Here is a 16,015-nt window from a genome sequence, read left to right as displayed (position 1 = left end):
ATTCCACGCACGCCCATGCACATGTGTGCCTTGTGACGCAGTCACACAATCAAAATGTGCACACAAATGCACTCGCACTTCTAGGGTTTGGCCTTGGAGGCCCAGAGGATGGGCAATGTGAGCCAGCTCCTGGCAGAGGAGAGCCGGCAGCAAAGGAGGGAAGGGAATTCCGAGTGGGTGGCTGGGCACGGGTGTGGCCAGGGAAGCTGGGAGAAGGAGCCCTAGAGTCTGTGCGGTGGCCGGGGCCCTAGTGGATCCCCCCTGGCCCACTCTGGGCCTCACGCTTCCTGCCCAGCTGGGCCTTGCGGATCTTCAAGAGCCCGCCCAGCCTCAAGAGGAGCTGAGGAGGGAGGTGCTCAGGGCCAGGAGAGTGGGATTAGGAAGGAGTGGCGGTTAAGACTGGGCCGGGCATGAGAAGGGGGCAGGAGGCTGGAAGGCGGGATGGGGGCGATATAAAGGTGAATGTCTTGTGAGTGGCTCAGCCAGAAGTATTCTTCAGCTCTCAGGACTCATTTTTCTGGAGTTGGTTTTTTTTTTTTTTTAGTTAATAAATTTTGGTTTTTTCAGAGCAGTTTTAGGTTCCCAGTAAAATTGAGCAGAAAGTTTGAAGAGTTCCCATATAGCCTCTGTCACACATGTATATTCATACACAACCTCCCCTACTATAGGCAAGGGCCCCAAGGGGAACATCTGATGCTGATGAACCTCCACTGACATCATGACTCGTCATGACCCAAAGTGCGCAGTTTCCGTTAGGGCTCACCATGGGTCCAGACCGACGTGTGCTGGCATGTGCCCGCCAGCGCCGTGCCGTACAGAAGAGCTGCACTGCCCCCAAAGCCCCCTGTGCTCTGCCTGTTCATCCCTCCCTCCCCCACCCCCGATCCTCTTACTGTCCCTAGAGTTTTGCTTTTCCAGAATGAGTTGGAATCACACAGTATGTAGCCTTTTCAGATTGGCTTCTTTCACCTAGGAAGACACATTTCAGTTTCTTCCATGTCTTCTCATAGCTTGATAGCTCATTTAAGTGCTGCATAGTATTCCATTGTCTGGATGTACCACAGTTTATTTATCTATTCACCTATTGGAGGACACCTTAATTGTTTCCTAGTTGTTTCCAAGTTTGGGTAATTATGAATAAAGCTGCTGTAAACATCTATGTGCAGGTTTTTGTGTGGATATAAGTTTTCAAATCATTTGGGTAAATACCAAGAAGCTCGATCACTGGATCACATAGTAAGGGTAAGTTTAGTTTTATAAGAAACTGCCACACTCTCTTCCAAAGTGGCTGCACCATTTTGCATTCCCACCAGCAATGAATGAGAGTTTCTGTTGCTCCACATCCTCTCCAGCAGTTGGTGGTGTCAGTGTTTTGGATTTTGGCATTCTAATAGGTGTGTAGTGATATCTCATTGTTTTAATTTGCAATTCCCTAGTGATATGATATTGAACACCTTTTCATATGCTTACTTTCCATTTGTATATCTTCTGTCCAGATGTTTTGCCTATTTTTTAATTTGGTTGTTCATTTTCTTATTGTTGAGTTTCATGTTATTTGTATATTTTAGATAAGAGTCCTTTGTCAAATGTGTCTTTTGCAAATATTTTCTCCCAGACTGTGTCTTGTCTTCTCATTCTCCTGACATTGTCTTTTGCAGAGCAGTTTTTAATTTTAATGAAGCCCAGCTTATGTTATTTTTTCCACATATCATGTCTTTGGTGTTTTATCTAAAGGGTCATTGGCATACCCAAGCTCAATGAAGTTTTCTCCTGTGTTCTAGTTTTATAGTTTTGTGTTTTACATTTAGGTCTATGATTCATTCTGAGTTAATTTTTGCAGAGGGTGTAAGGTCTGTGTCTATATATATATATATATTTATATATATATATATATATTTCATGTGGATGACAATCATATTATCTTCAAACAAAATTTTATTTCCTCCTTTCCAATATGTATTCTTTTTATTTTCTTGTCTTATTGCATTTCTTATTGCATAGGATTTCTAGTACAATGTTAAACAGTTGTGAGAGGGGACATCTTTGCCTTCTTTCTGATCTTAGCAGGAAAGTTTCTGCAAGTTTCTCGCCATTAGGTAAAATGTTAGCTGTAGGTTTTTGGGTTTTTTTGAGACAGAGTCTCACTTTGTTGCCCAGGCTAGAGTGAGTGCCACGGTGTCAGTCTAGCTCACAGCAACCTCAAACTCCTGGGCTCAAGCAATCCTACTGCCTCAGCCTCCCAAGTAGCTGGGACTACAGGCATGCGCCACCATGCCCAGTTAATTTTTTCTATATATATTAGTTGGCCGATTAATTTTTTTCTATTTATAGTAGAGACGGGGTCTCACACTTGCTCAGGCTGGTTTCGAACTCCTGACCTCAAGCAATCCTCCTGCCTCGCCCTCCCAGAGTTCTAGGATTATAGGCGTGAGCCACCGCACCTGGCCTACCTGTAGGTTTTTTGTAGATGTTCTTTATCAAGTTGAGGAAGTTCTCCTCCATTTGCTAAGAGTTTTTACTACAAATGTGTGTTGGATTTTGTCAAATGCTTTTTCTACATTTATTTATATGATCATGTGGTTTTTCTTTAACTAGTTGATATGATGGATTACATTAATTGATCTTCAGAAGTTGAATCAGCTTTTCATTCCTGAGATAAATCCCATTTAGTTGTGATGTATAATTCATTTTATACATTTTATTTAAATTGCTAATATTTTGTTGAAGATGTTTGCATCTATGTTCATGAGAGATACTGGTCTGTAGTTTTTTCTGATAATGTATTTTTCTGGTTTTGGTATTAGGGTAATGCTGGCCTTAAAGAATGAGTTAGGACATATTCTTTTGGCTTCTATCATCTGGAAGAAATTATAGAATTGGTATAATTTCTTCCTTACATGTGTGGTAGAATTCACCAGTGAACCCATCTGAGCCTGATGCTTCCTGTTTTGGAAGGTTGTTTGTTATTAATTTAATTTCTTTAACAGATACAGGCTTGTTCATATTGTCTATTTGTGTGTGAGCTTTGGCAGATTGTGTCTTTTGAAGAATTGGTCCATTCCATCTAGCATCTAGGTTGTCAGATTTGTGGACATAGAGTCATTCATGATATTTATTATCTTTTGGATGTCCATGAGATCTGTAGTGATGTCCCCTCTTTCATTTCTGATATTAGTAATTTGTGTCTTTTCTCTTTATTCTTTAGTTAGCCTAGCTAGAATCTTATTGATTTTATTGATCTTTTCAAAGAACTAGCTTTTGGTTTTGCCGATTTTCTCTATTGATTTCCTGCTTTTAATTTCATCGATTTCTGTTTAGTTTTTATTATTCTCATTCTGCTTACTTTGGATTAAATTTGCTCTTCTTTTTCTAATATCCTAAAGGTAGAAGCTTAAATTATTGATTTTAGGTCAGGTGCAGTGGCTCATGCCTGTAATCCCAGCATTTTGGGCAGCTGAGGCAGGAGGATCACTTGTGCCCAGGAGTTCAAGATGATGGCGAGCTATGATCTTGCCACTGCCCTCCAGCCTGGGCAACAGAGCAAGACCCTGTCTCTTAGATCTAAAATCAATAATATTTTCCTCCTTTTCTAAAATATGCATTCAATGATATAAATTCCCCTCTAAGCACAGCTTTCACTGCATCCCACAATTTTTTTTTTTTTTTTTGAGACAGAGTCTCAATTTGTTGCCCAGGCTAGAGTGAGTGCCGTGGCGTCAGCCTAGCTCTCAGCTACCTCAGTCTCCTGGGCTCAAGCGATCCTACTGCTTCAGTCTCCCAAGTAGCTGGGACTACAGGCATGCGCCACCATGCCCGGCTAATTTTTTGTATATATATTTTTATAGTTTAGTCAATTAATTTCTTTCTATTTTGGTAGAGACGGGGTCTCCCTCAGGCTGGTTTCAAACTCCTGACCTTGAGGGATCCTCCTGCCTCAGCCTCCCAGAGTGCTAGGATTACAGGCGTGAGCCACCGCGCCCGGCCAGCATCCCACAAATTTTGAACAAGTTGTATTTTCATCTTCATTTAATTCAAAATATTTTTAAATTTCTCTAGATATTTCTTCTTTGCCCCATGTATTATTCAGAAGTATGTTGCTTAATCTCCAAGTATTCTGGAATTTTCCAGCTGTCTTTATGTCATTGATTTCGGTTTAATTCTATAGTGATCTGAGAGCAGACACTGTATGATTTCTATTATTTTAAGATTGTTAAGGTTTCCTGGAGTAGTATTTTAAATGTGATAGGTGATGCCGGGTACAGTGGCATGTGCCTATAGTCCCAGTTACTTGGGAGGCTGAGGTGGGAGGATCACTTGAGTCCGGGTGTTTGAGACCAGCCTGGGCAACACAGTGAGATCCCCATCTCTAAAAAAAATAAAATGTGGTAGGTTGGACTCTGCCCTTCTATCCCTTGGCTTCGGGACCCCAGGGCCTGCTTCTCCCTCTGGGCCTCTGCCATCCTGACTTAGCATCCAAAGTGGAGTCACAAATTCAGATGCCTTAAAGGAGGCAGAATCTTTTTCTTTTTTTTTTTTTTTTTGAGACAGAGTCTCGCTTTGTTGCCCAGGCTAGAGTGAGTGGCATGGCATCATGCCTAGCTCACAGCAACCTCAAACTCCTGGGCTAAAGCAATCCTGCCTCAGCCTCCCAAGTAGGTGGGACTACAGGCATGTGCCACCATGCCTGGCTAATTTTTTCTCTATATATTAGTTGGCCAATTAATGTCTTTCTATTTATAGTAGAGACGGGGTCTCGCTCTTGCTCAGGCTGGTTTCGAACTCCTGACCTTGAGCTATCCACCCGCCTCAGCCTCCCAGAGTGCTAGGATTACAGGTGTGAGCCACCATGCCCGCCCGGGAGACAGAATCTTAAAAGAATAAAAATAGGTGCCCTGGCAGGGAGAAGTGAGCCTATGGTTAGGGAGAGAGTGTGCCTCCTGGCAAAAGATGCTACAATCCGCCACAAAGGCAGTCTGGGGCACTGGACCAGCCTAAGAGCCTGTGACTCTGCCTTTCAGGCAGCAGAAGGCAGAAGACCAAGAGATCCCCTGCGACACAGAGAACTTACAGGTGATCAGGGCTGGAGGACACTCCCTTTCCTTCACCTGGGGTGGGGGGAATTATTGCTCCAGCCCTGCCCCCAGAATAGACAGAGGGCTGCAAGTACAGCCTCTCGTGGAGGATCCTGGGAGGAGGTGGAACTGCATGCCCACAGGCCTGCTCCCAGGTCCCCTGCAGTCTGAGCACTCAAATGGGCTGGGACCCTCTGCCCTGTTCTCTCCCTGCCTCTAAGGCCTCCACAGAAGCCTCGAAGTTTGCTCACACAAGATCTAGAAGAGGAGCAGGTCGGTAGGATGCAGAAAGGGAGGCTGTGGCTGCATACCGCCCACATGGAGCCAGCAGCCATGGCCAGAAAAGCTGAGCAGACCACACGGAGGGCAAGGGAACTCAAGGGCCCAGTAGCTACCCATTCAACACAGTCAGGCCCAGATGCCAGGTCTCAGAGGTGAGTGCAGGGACTGGAGGCCAAGCCTGGGGTGCTGGGTTTGGGGTAAGGCCTGCCTGGTCTGCAGCAGGTACACTGGCCTTTCCAACCTCTTCCTCCTGTAGCAGCTTGACAGATGAGAACCTGCTGCCCCTGACATCCCGGCAGCTGGCAGGTGAGGGCCCCAGGGCTGGGAGTAGGGAAGAAAATCAGGGGTGCTCAGGGCAGAACTGAGGGGTTGCCTGCCCTGAGGTCACTGTAAAAAGCCTGTGTTTGTAACCTTTCCTCCATGCTTGTCTAATCCATCTCTACAACCCCTAGGGCTCACAAATATGCATGGCCCCAGATGTGTGTGTGTGTGTGTGTGTGTGTGTGTGTGTGTGTGTGTGTGTGTGTGTATGTGTTGTAAAGGACGGAGGGAAGGAAAAGAAAACTAGATGGATTGGTGGACAGGTGAATGAAGGTATTTAGGGGGATAGATGAATGGATGGATGGAAAGGAGGTGGGGGAAAGAAGGAGAAAGGATGGGGAAAAAAATCTGAATTCCCCTATCCCACTGGGATCTGGAGCTATCAGCAGTAAGGACAGAAGAAACCACTGTCCCAATGCTCCTCAAGGATCACGTTCTGATATTGGCAGGGGTCCCTCAAAGCAGAATCATTTATTCATCAAAAATTTTCAGTGCCTGCTACATGCAAGGCACCAGCAGGTCTCCAGAGCACTGTAGTTTCGGAGCCAGACTGCCAGGTGTGACCCTGGACATAGCGTTGAATGTTTTTCATATAAACATGAGTTTTGGACATAAGGATTGAACAGGCACTGAACATGTACCCACACATAGCAGCCACTGCTACTCTTTATATTAAAAGTTATGATATTCAAGGGATTGGAATGACCCAAGTCATCAGTCCCACCTCAGCTACAGTAGGCAGCTGTCAGTGCTCCCATGTGGGCAGCTCACCTCGCTGCCTGGCCACCTCTCTGCCCTCAGCCTTCCAGGATATCTTCAAACTGTTCAGCTCCAGCCCAACAGGCACCGTGGACATGCGCAGCATGAAAGTCACCTTGCGCAGTGCGGGCATCCAGTTGAGTCCACAGGAGATGTGTGAGGCTCTGCAGCAGGCAGACTTGGACGGTGGGTACCCTATCCCTGCCCTCTTGTCCCCTACCACCTCTGGGCATTCTCCTAAAGAATGCCACCCCACCCACAAAACCCCTGGCCTGGTCCTCATCTCAAGTTCCCTCCTCCAGGAAGTCTGCCCTGATCAACATACCTATCCCATGGCCTGTGAACATTGCTTCTATGTTAATCCTCATCCTGACTTGGAGCTCCCTCAGGGCAAGGGGTATTTCTCCCCCACTCAAACTTGGGTCTACCCTTGGCTAGAGGCAGATCTGGATTCTCTAACACCCAGAACTGCTGGCAAGTTCAGCATGTGCAGGGCAGGCCTTCTCCAGGGACAGGCACCCATTACACCCCACCTCTCTCTTCCCAGGTGATGGAATTGTGAGTTTCAAAGACTTCCTGGGTGTGCTCACTGACAACCACCGCTTGGCTCAGTGCATGGGTGAGAGGCGAGGCTGGTGGGGCAGTGGTGGGGCCTGCCCTGGGCAGTGCCCCACCTCACTCTCCCCCATGTTTTCTGCCCCCAGGCCAGGTGAGGAACAGCTACATCAGTGACCCCCAGGGCCTGCAGACCCTGTTCTTAGAGATGCTGTTCAAGCTGCTGCACCAGGGCTTTGTGCCCTCCAAGTCCGTGCAGGAGTTGCAGAGGTGGGTGCAACCTTACCCTGCTCCTGGGCTCAGGATGGGCAGGGCAGCCCCCCCCCCATGCAGGGAGCTCCTGGTGTTCCCGCCCCAGGGAGGAGAGTTCTGAATTCTGAGTCAGTTTCCTGGGCCCCAACTGGCCCCATGCCAAAAACAAATGGCTCCCTGTCCTGCTTTCGTTTCGTCCACTGATGAGATAGAGAGGACTGGGGCGGCTCTGTCTGAGGCGGCCGCCCCACCTTTCTCCTCCAAGCTACTATTCCAAGAAGCAGCAGGCTCTGCGGCTGGGCCCAGGCTGGAAGGGACGGTCCCGCGGCCGTGGCCGCCCTACGCGCGCCCACGCGGGCCTCACTTTCTTCTGCCAGGCGGCGCGCGTCGGTGGGCTCCCCAGCTCCGAGCTGGCGCGCTCGCTGCACAGGCTGTACAAAGCGGGTGCGCCCCGGGCTGGGCGGGGGTCGGGGGCCGGGGGACGTGTGACAGGGACCCGCGGCAGGGGAGCTCCCCAAGTCACACACAACCTACCCCCACCCCCGACTCCCCAGGACCCGCTCTCAGGACCACCTGCTCCTCCGCCTCCTCCTGGGTGCCCACCCCACTTGCGCGTAGCCCCTACGCTCAGATACCAAACCTGGAGGCGCGTGCGCCACCAGAACACAGGACGCACAGGACGAGGAGCCAAACCTCAAGCTCCGATGTCCGACTCCCCAAGTCCTACCGGCCTGGCCGCCCCAAGGTGCTACCCGACTCCGGGCGGCTCAGCCAAGGTGACAGCTGGAGGGAGAGATATATAGATGAGGGGGCGGGGCGGATGGGTGGGGAACAGTGGGGGCAGAAACTAAAGAAATGGGGACGCGGAGGTGGGACGCGCTGAGATGTAAGCCTAGAGCGCTCCCACCCCCAGCGTGACTGGGAACTGGGTGGGACACTAGGACAAGGGACGAGGTACCTGGGTTAGGAGGCGGGACTGGCGGGAGCGGGGCGGGGCAGCAGGGAGGGGGAGCTCACCCGCAGCCCTCCCGCAGGGTCCACCCGCCCTTGGAAGCAGGCTCCCTCTCCCGCCACTCTCGTGCAGAAGCAGCCCTTCTCCCCTTCGCCAGGCTCTCTGCAGAGACCCGCTGTGAAGGGCGTGCACAAGTAAAGCGTTTGCTGAGCCAAACAGGCTGCGCGTGGTGGGGGCGGGCACAGAGCGGACGCAGATCTTTTGCAAACATCTTTATTAATCTCGTATAAAAATAAGGTCCTTGGAGAGTCCTGGGGCTGGGGGTTGGGAGGACGAGGTGCACTTTATAAGTTACAGGCCAGGCTCCTGCTGAGGCTAAGTATGGCTATTTGGAGGGGAGGGGGGTTGCTGCAAGCAGCATGTGGGGGAAGGGGCCAGTGATGCCACCCCCTGTGGCAAGAGAAAGATGCACCGGGCCATTTGAGGCGGGCCCAGGGCGGGGGACAGCGGAGGAGGGGGCTGCCCGGCCCAGCCGAGCTGAGGACCACCTTCCTTGAGCCCAAACCTGCCCAGGGCCCCACCCCCCAGCAGAATTATACGGCTACAGCGAGAGGTCAGAGGTGACCTGCAGCGGGGGAACCGGGGGGCGCCGGCGGGCACTGCGGCGGCCTGTGTCTGCGCGGATGTAGGGCTGGTTCCGAAGATCTGGCAGCCAAAGGAGACACATTTACCCTTCAGGAGTCTGCCCAGAGCCGGGCCTCGGCTCCAGGGCACAGGCTCACTCTTCTAAGGACCCAGCTTGTGTGCATGAGGGGGCAGTCTGTCTGCCAACACCCCCCCCCAAACACACCCCAGCCATGTGCTGGCCCAGAAGAGGGCAGCATGACCCAGTCCCCCTAAGGGTCCCCAGGGCTGTGGGCAGGACAGGATCAGACGCCAGGCCGTCCAGGTACCTGGGAGGCTAGAGGGGCATCTCCTCTCCCAGGCTGGCCTCACAGAGGAGCCGGGATGTCCGCTTGCCAGTGCGGGCCGTGAAGGGCACTGTCTTGAGCACTGAGGGGGAGGGGGGCGGGGGGGGGGCAGAGAAAGGAAAAAGGAAAGAAAAACAGAAAAGGTAGCACAAGACAGTAAGACAGCCAGACCCCCAGGAAGTTCAGACAGAGGACAGCATAGAAGGACAGACTGAGGACAAAACCAAGGCCTGGCCAAGCCCTTACCCGTGATGATGTCTTCAATGGCCCCATCACGATCACTCTCATAGATGAGTGGCTCCTTCTGCTGCTTCCGTTTTAGCTCAGAGATGAGATCCATCTGTTGTCGCCGGGCCTTAGGTGGGGACTGATGGGGATGAATAGCTCCAGCTCTGGGATTCCCCCAACCCCACCTAGAACATCTGCCTGGTCCCCCACAGCAAGGACAGCTGGCTTAAGCAGAAGGAACCCATTCCCATAACAGGCTCCGGGGCGCCATCCTTGCCTTGGGCAGGGCTTGTCCCTAACAGCGAGGGTGTGGGGCGGTGCCAGAGGGCGATGATACCACGCATCCCAGGACCAGGCTCGGGGCAGCTGCCTACCTTGGGTGCCGGGGCCTCCCCTCTGCCTGGGGAGTCGGCGCCTGCCTCCTGGGCAACTGCTTCTTTCTTCCACTGTTCCACCTCCTGCTCTGCTTTCTGAGTGCCGAGGCAATCTCCATGAGGGCAGCCCTCCCTACTTCCCCATCCCGCCCCCTAGACATAAGCAACCCCTGCCCCCCCCACTGCCCAGCGAAGAGGCTTTGATGACCTGCAGCGTGCCCAGCCTAGCCCAGCCCAGCCCCAGACACACATACCTTGTAGGCCTTGACGAAGCGGCTAAACAGGGAAAAGAAGAGGCTCGGGGACGTGGTCTTGGGGTTCTCTCCGAAGTACTCCACCACAGACTCATAGGCCTCCTGCAGACACAGCCTGTCAGCCCCACAGCACAGACCCTTGCAGCCTGTACCCCTCAGGACACTGGCTACCCCACCTCTGCTCCTCCAGGCAGAGTGGCCCCTCGCTTCTGCTCCATCCCTCCAAGGAGTCCCAGCAGTGGCCACACCCCTCCAAGTTTGGCTACACACCACCACCTGGTCCTCCAGTGGCAAATACTTCTCCCCCCAGCCCAGCATCCCCACCTCCAGGGCCGGCCAGCTCCAGCCCACCTGAGCGGTCTTGCTGTCTGCCAGCAGCTTGTCCATGGTGGGCGAGTTGGCCCTCAGGAATTCCTTGAGCACCACGCAGTCATCCTGCCGCACAAACTCCCGCTGTGTCAACTCCAGACCTCGCTGCAGAGCACGCACGTCCCCCAGGACACTGTCCAGGGACACTGGGTGGGGGTGGGGCAATACAGAGTCAGGGAATCGGAGAGGCAGCATTCCCACCCAGTTACATCTTATGGTCCTTTTGCTCTTCCCAAAACCACACCAGCCCAGTCTTGAATCCCTCCCCCCGACACGCCCCTCGAGGACCTAGATGCCCCCTACCTGAGCCTGCCTTGTCCAGGAAGTGCAAGTCACTGTGGAAGCCTGTGAGCTGTGGGTACTTCTCAGCAATGACCTTCACCAGGTAGTGCAGCAGCGTTTGCTTGCGGTCAGTTGACTTCATCTCCAACAGCTGCACAAGGGCCTGTTGTAAGCCACAGGCCACCAGCCAGCCCTCAGCCCCCAGGCCAGGAGCCCCTCCTCACCGCATCCAGACTCTGGAGCCGGAAGCCATAGGCTGCTCCACGCTTGCTGCTGTTCATGTAGTTGCCGAAGGCCAGGACGATCTGGGAGAGGCCAGGGAGAGACTCAGCAGCGTGCTAGGGCTGGGAAAGCCCTGCAGTATATACTGCGCAAGGAGAAAATGTGCCAAAAAACAAGCCCTGCACACTCAGCCCCCACTATACTCCTGCATGGACCCCTCAGGTCTATAACACACAGACATATGTGTGTACGTCTCACACATATGCATAGTTAACACCACGAGTACACCCAATTTTGTCCTTCATTAATCTAACCCCACACTGTGTTGCCAACATCCCCTCCTAGGCTGTGGGATCATTGTCTTTCTAACAGCTATCTCCACCGGTTCCCAAATGTGCCACTGAGCAGGTGCGGTTGCTCTGCCACTCACAGGGCAAGCCCCAGTCTCGGGCAGGGTCTCCGGTGAGCTGCTACAGATATACACATAGGGCTGCACGAGCCCATCCCACCCCCACCCCGCCCCCGCCTTAGCTTGATCCTTCTGAGCACCTGCGTGAGAAGTAGGAATGTTATCTTTGTAGGTGGGCAGGGCCTCGGTCTCCTTCTCACACTACCCAGAACAGGCAAGGACCCCCACTCCCCGCGCCGGACCCTTGCCCTGGGCTCTCACCTCCAGGATCTGGCGGAGTTTGTCCGAAGACTTGATGGACATTGAGGCTGCAATGATGGCGTTCAGTTGCTGGGGGAATGGAAAGAGTAAGGTAGGTTGGAGCCTTTCCCATCAGGAGGCTCAAGTACTCCCAGATGCTGGGTTGGAGCCCAGGCTGCTGCCTCCCCAGCCCCAGCCCAGGCCACACGGCCCTGCCCACCCCGCCCACACCGGCATGAGCAGCTGGACTGTGTCCGGGAAGTTGCCCAGGAAGGTGAGTGTGGCCATGCGCTCAGGCAGGCGCGGGATGCGGCTGAACCGCAGCATGAAGCGGTCCTCCTCCGACAGCTCCTCCATCGGCCGCTGCTCCCGCTCGAAGCGGGCGATGAGGCTGCGCTCGTACTCTGTGGGCAGGAAGCGCGTCAACAGCTCCAGGAAATCCAGGCCTAGAGCCTGCAAGTCGTACCTGTGTGTGGGAGGGGAGGGGAGAGTGGGTCTCACGCATACCCACCAGTCCCTGAAAGCAGGACTCCTCCTACCCCCAACTGAATAAATGAACTTCAATAGTTTCTTTCTTTTTTTTTTTTTTTTTTGAGACAGAGTCTCACTGTGTTGCCCAGGCTAGAGTGCCCTGGCTTCAGCCTAGCTCACAGCAACCTCAAACTCCTGGGCTCAAGCGATCCTCCTGCCTCAGCCTCCCGAGTAGCTGGGACTACAGGCATGCGCCACCATGCCCGGCTAATTTTTTCTAAATATTTTTAGCTGTCCAAGTAATTTCTTTCTATTTATAGTAGAGACGGGGTCTCGCTCTTGCTGAGGCTGATCTTGAACTCCTGACCTTGAGCGATCCTCCCACCTTAGCCTCCCAGAGTGCTAGGATTATAGGCGTGAGCCACCTCACCCAGCTGAACTTCAATATTTTCTATTTGCGAACACCATCAGAGAACAAGACGCAGGAGTCAAGGGAAATTGGGAGCTGAGAAGCCTGAGTCTCCCATACATCAGTGGTCAATGCCCAGCTGTATCAATCCCTCAGCCTGAGTGCCCATAGCTGAGCAAAGAGGCAGGGAGAGAGTGGGGACATCCCAGCTGGGGCATGGACTTAGAGTATGGCCACAGTTTTCTTGGTCTCAAAATGGGGACAAGGTTCTCTCACCAGGGTTGGTATGAAGCTTGATGAAGAGAGTCCACATTTGGGGCTCCTGTACTAGGATCTGCCTGTCGGCCCATACCTAGCAGAGGGGCTGGGCTGCCCAAAACTCCCGGGCAGGGATACTCACGCCTCAATGGCCTGGCAGATGCGGTCGGCCCCCAGGTTGCCTTTGCGCAGAGTGATGGCCAGGTTCTTAGCCCGGTTGGCCTCAATGAGTGTTGCCTTGGTAGGGGCCTTCTGTGCTGCCTTACTCTTCAGAGCACTGAGGTCCAGGCTGGGGCCTTGGGACTTGGTTTTGAACTGCTCCTCAAAGTCACTCATGTCCAGCTCCTGAGGATGCCAGGAGAGGAAGTGGGGCTGAGTGGGGCCGAGGGCTGGCATACTTCTGGCTCAGCACTGTGCTCTGGGGCTAGAGCCACCAATCTGGCCCTGACCAGGCCACCAGGACAGAAATAAACCAATGACCCAGCTGGACCACAGGGTCAAGGTACAGGGGAAGCACAGGGAGCATGGAGGGGAGGAGGTGGACAATCACCACCACCACTACCCAACCCAGGGAACCCATACTCGGGGCCACTAAACCTGAAGGAAATGCTGAAGCTGCCAGACATGAGAAGGAGAAAGGAAAGAGCACTGCAGGCAGAGGGAACAGTGTGAGCCAAGAAAACGGAAATGTGGTCAGAAGGGCTGAGGCCCTGGTGGTCTGTGCCTCTCTGCAGGGACAGGGAAAGGCCTCCAGGGGGTCAGGAAACTGCCCATCCCTGGGCCTCCAGTCCTCCTCCATGAAATGGGGAAGAGGAGATGACCACCCCCAGTGCCCAGCATGATCAGGCAAGTCCCCTCTCCTGTGGTGCCCACATGGGGAGCAAGGTAGGGCCACGCTCACCTGCAGCACCTTCTCATCATTGAGCTCTGTGAAGACAGTGCCACTAATCTGGCTGGGTTTCAGGGCCACCCAGTTCAAGAGTGGCATTCGGAACTTGGTCTGGATGGGTTTCTTGGCCTTCACTCCTGGACAGGGAGGGAGTGGTGAGCACGAGAGGGGACCAGGCCCCAAGCAAGCATGACAGGGCTGGCGGGTGGCAGGATGAGGCCCCCAAACAAAGGGTCCTGGAGGACACTAAGGCTGGTGCCTCTCCCTCCATCTCCCCCCCCAACCCCCACCCCCGGCCCCGCCCTGGGCCTGAGGCGGTTCATTCCACTCACCTGGGCCCAGCTCTTGCCCCGGCCCTCCAAGGACATCAGAGGGACCTCCAGGAGGCGGTGGGGGCGGCGGAGGCACTGGCCCGTCAGTGCCAAGCGGTGGCGGCGGTGGGGGTGGTGGGGGCGGCAGGTCTCCCGGCAGTGGTGGCGCGGGCGGGGGCTCAGGGCTGCCTGGGAGGGGTGGAGCCAGTGGGGGCGCTAGGGAAGTGGCTTCCTGCTGGGAGGGGAAGCCAGGCAGTGGGGGAGGTGGAGGGGGAGGTGGTGGTGCGGCTCCGGCTCCGGTTCCAGCTTCAGGCACCGGCTCTTCTGCAGGTGGGAGACATGAGCCCAGCCAGGGTAGGGCGGGGAGAGGAGTGCGTCAATTTCATAGCTTGGGTGGTCTTTCTCCGCCCCCCCACCCACCCACGCATGCGCCCCTACCTGAGCCACGCCCACAACCCAAACCTGCCTCTCCAAACTCAGACGCACCAGGCTGCCCCTCCAGACCCCGGTCCCCGCCCCCCAGCTGGACGCCCCGGCTCACCTGGGCTGGGAGAACCAGTGGGCACTCCCGGAGTTGGAGCATCACTGCTGCTCGGAGTTGCCACAGCGACCGGGAGGATTTCGATGGAGACAGCATCCCCGGGTCCCCGCAAGATACGGATTAACCCCTTCTCCTCCAGCTCTTCCACCTTCAGCTCTAGAGCCGAGGGCCGCGCCGGGGCCGAGGGAGGCACTTTCTCAGGCTCGGGGGCACGTCTGGAGGCGCCCATGGCGGTGGATTCGCTGAAGCGATCCTGAGAGCCCCAGGGGAGGGATCAGTGCCTACCAGCAGGCTCCCTGGCTCCCCCATCCTCTTCCCGGGTGGAGAGAGACGTCAAGCCTAGAAGCCCCAGCTGGCCTGTTCTGGGGTCTTGGGGGCCTCGCCCGCCCCCACCCCACCCCCGCCAACCCACTGCCCCAGCCGCCTCGCCTCACCCGCAGGGTCTCCAACTCCTTGCGAGCCTGGCTTAGCTGTTTTTCCAGTTCTGCGATCTTGGCCATGGATTCGTTCTCCGCGTCCCGAAGCCGCTCTGTCAGCTGTGGCACCAGCACATGGTGAGCTACCACCCGCGGCCGGGCACTGGCACCGCCGGTGAGGGGGCGGCATCAGGCTGCCTGCCTGGAGGACTGGAGGAGGCTCCCACATCCGCTCAGCCCAGGGTGCCAAGGGTGGGCAGAGCCGACGCTCGAACCCGAGCAAATGAGGAGAGGAAACCTAGGCACCGCTGATGAGGGAGGTGGGTGGAGGGGAGGAGACTAGGCTGGGAGGGGCCCCTGGCTCCCAGTTCACCCATGTAAGGGCCTGGGGCCTGAGCCTCCGTAGAGGGGGGCTTGCCTTCCTCCTAGGTCCCCCACAATGAAAGAGGTCACTGAGAAGGACACAAAGGATTCAGAATTTGGATTCAGACCAAACTCAGGGGCCAGGCAGCCAGCCAGACACCTCCAACTCACACCCAGAACTCTGCCTGTAGCCCAGTGCCTGGTGCCAGCAAGTGTCCTGTGGGCCTACTCTGTGCGGGGCTGGATTCAGGACCCGCTCTCACCAGCGCCACCTGCTCCTGCAGCTCCTCCATGTGCTCCAACACAGCATTCTTGGTCTCTGTGTCCTCCAGCAGCGCGCCCACATCAAACACATTATCCAGATATGCCTGAATCTGCACCTGCAGCTTGTCACTCTCCGTGAGCCGAAGCCTCTGTCCCCCAGAAGGAAAGAGCAGGGTGATGCCCAGGGTGGGGGGGGGTCTTTCCACCACCCGCCACTGGGACCCAGAGGAAGGGGCCTAAGCCCTGACCTGCTTTTTTTATTTTTTATTGAGATATAATTCATATGCCACAAAATTCACTATTAAAGTATACAATTCCATAGTTCTTAGTATATTCACGAGGTTGTGCAACCATCACTACTAATTCCAGAACATTTTTATCACCCCAAAGGAAACCCATACCCATTAGCAGGCATTACCCATTCTCTCCTCCCCCAGTTCCTGACAACCACTAATCTACTTTCTGTCTCCATGGATTTATCCATGGGCATTTCATATAAAGAAATCATATAATATGTGATTATATGTTTCACTTAGCATAATGTCTTCAGG

At 54.2% G+C, this 16,015-nt stretch overlaps 1 protein-coding gene across 6 annotated transcripts in view; it reads right to left on the bottom strand.

The window, feature by feature from the left end:
- Positions 1 to 8,450: 8,450 nt before the first annotated feature.
- Positions 8,451 to 16,015, bottom strand: part of FMNL1 (formin like 1) — a 25,133-nt gene continuing 17,568 nt past the window's right edge. For 3 of the 6 annotated variants that reach the window (XM_012786816.3, XM_075994636.1, XM_012786819.3), the window contains 16 exons: positions 15,464 to 15,613; positions 14,856 to 14,957; positions 14,422 to 14,674; positions 13,902 to 14,204; positions 13,582 to 13,706; positions 12,823 to 13,025; positions 11,774 to 12,008; positions 11,564 to 11,632; positions 10,896 to 10,976; positions 10,693 to 10,822; positions 10,372 to 10,535; positions 10,021 to 10,122; positions 9,767 to 9,862; positions 9,411 to 9,531; positions 9,147 to 9,246; positions 8,812 to 8,898 (listed from right to left, as the gene is read on the bottom strand). In XM_012786816.3, coding sequence (XP_012642270.2) covers positions 9,155 to 9,246; positions 9,411 to 9,531; positions 9,767 to 9,862; positions 10,021 to 10,122; positions 10,372 to 10,535; positions 10,693 to 10,822; positions 10,896 to 10,976; positions 11,564 to 11,632; positions 11,774 to 12,008; positions 12,823 to 13,025; positions 13,582 to 13,706; positions 13,902 to 14,204; positions 14,422 to 14,674; positions 14,856 to 14,957; positions 15,464 to 15,613 — 2,226 coding nt within the window. In that variant the 3' untranslated portion in view covers positions 8,812 to 8,898; positions 9,147 to 9,154. Of the gene's footprint in view, positions 8,899 to 9,146; positions 9,247 to 9,410; positions 9,532 to 9,766; positions 9,863 to 10,020; positions 10,123 to 10,371; positions 10,536 to 10,692; positions 10,823 to 10,895; positions 10,977 to 11,563; positions 11,633 to 11,773; positions 12,009 to 12,822; positions 13,026 to 13,581; positions 13,707 to 13,901; positions 14,205 to 14,421; positions 14,675 to 14,855; positions 14,958 to 15,463; positions 15,614 to 16,015 lie in introns of all 6 variants that reach the window. The other 3 variants (XM_012786815.3, XM_075994635.1, XM_012786817.3) reach the window with 2 other exon arrangements.

Source organism: Microcebus murinus, chromosome 18 (assembly GCF_040939455.1).
Source record: "Microcebus murinus isolate Inina chromosome 18, M.murinus_Inina_mat1.0, whole genome shotgun sequence".
Lineage (NCBI taxonomy): Eukaryota > Metazoa > Chordata > Mammalia > Primates > Cheirogaleidae > Microcebus > Microcebus murinus.
Note: the sequence above shows the minus strand (reverse complement) of the source record. Positions and strands in the feature narration are given on the sequence as shown.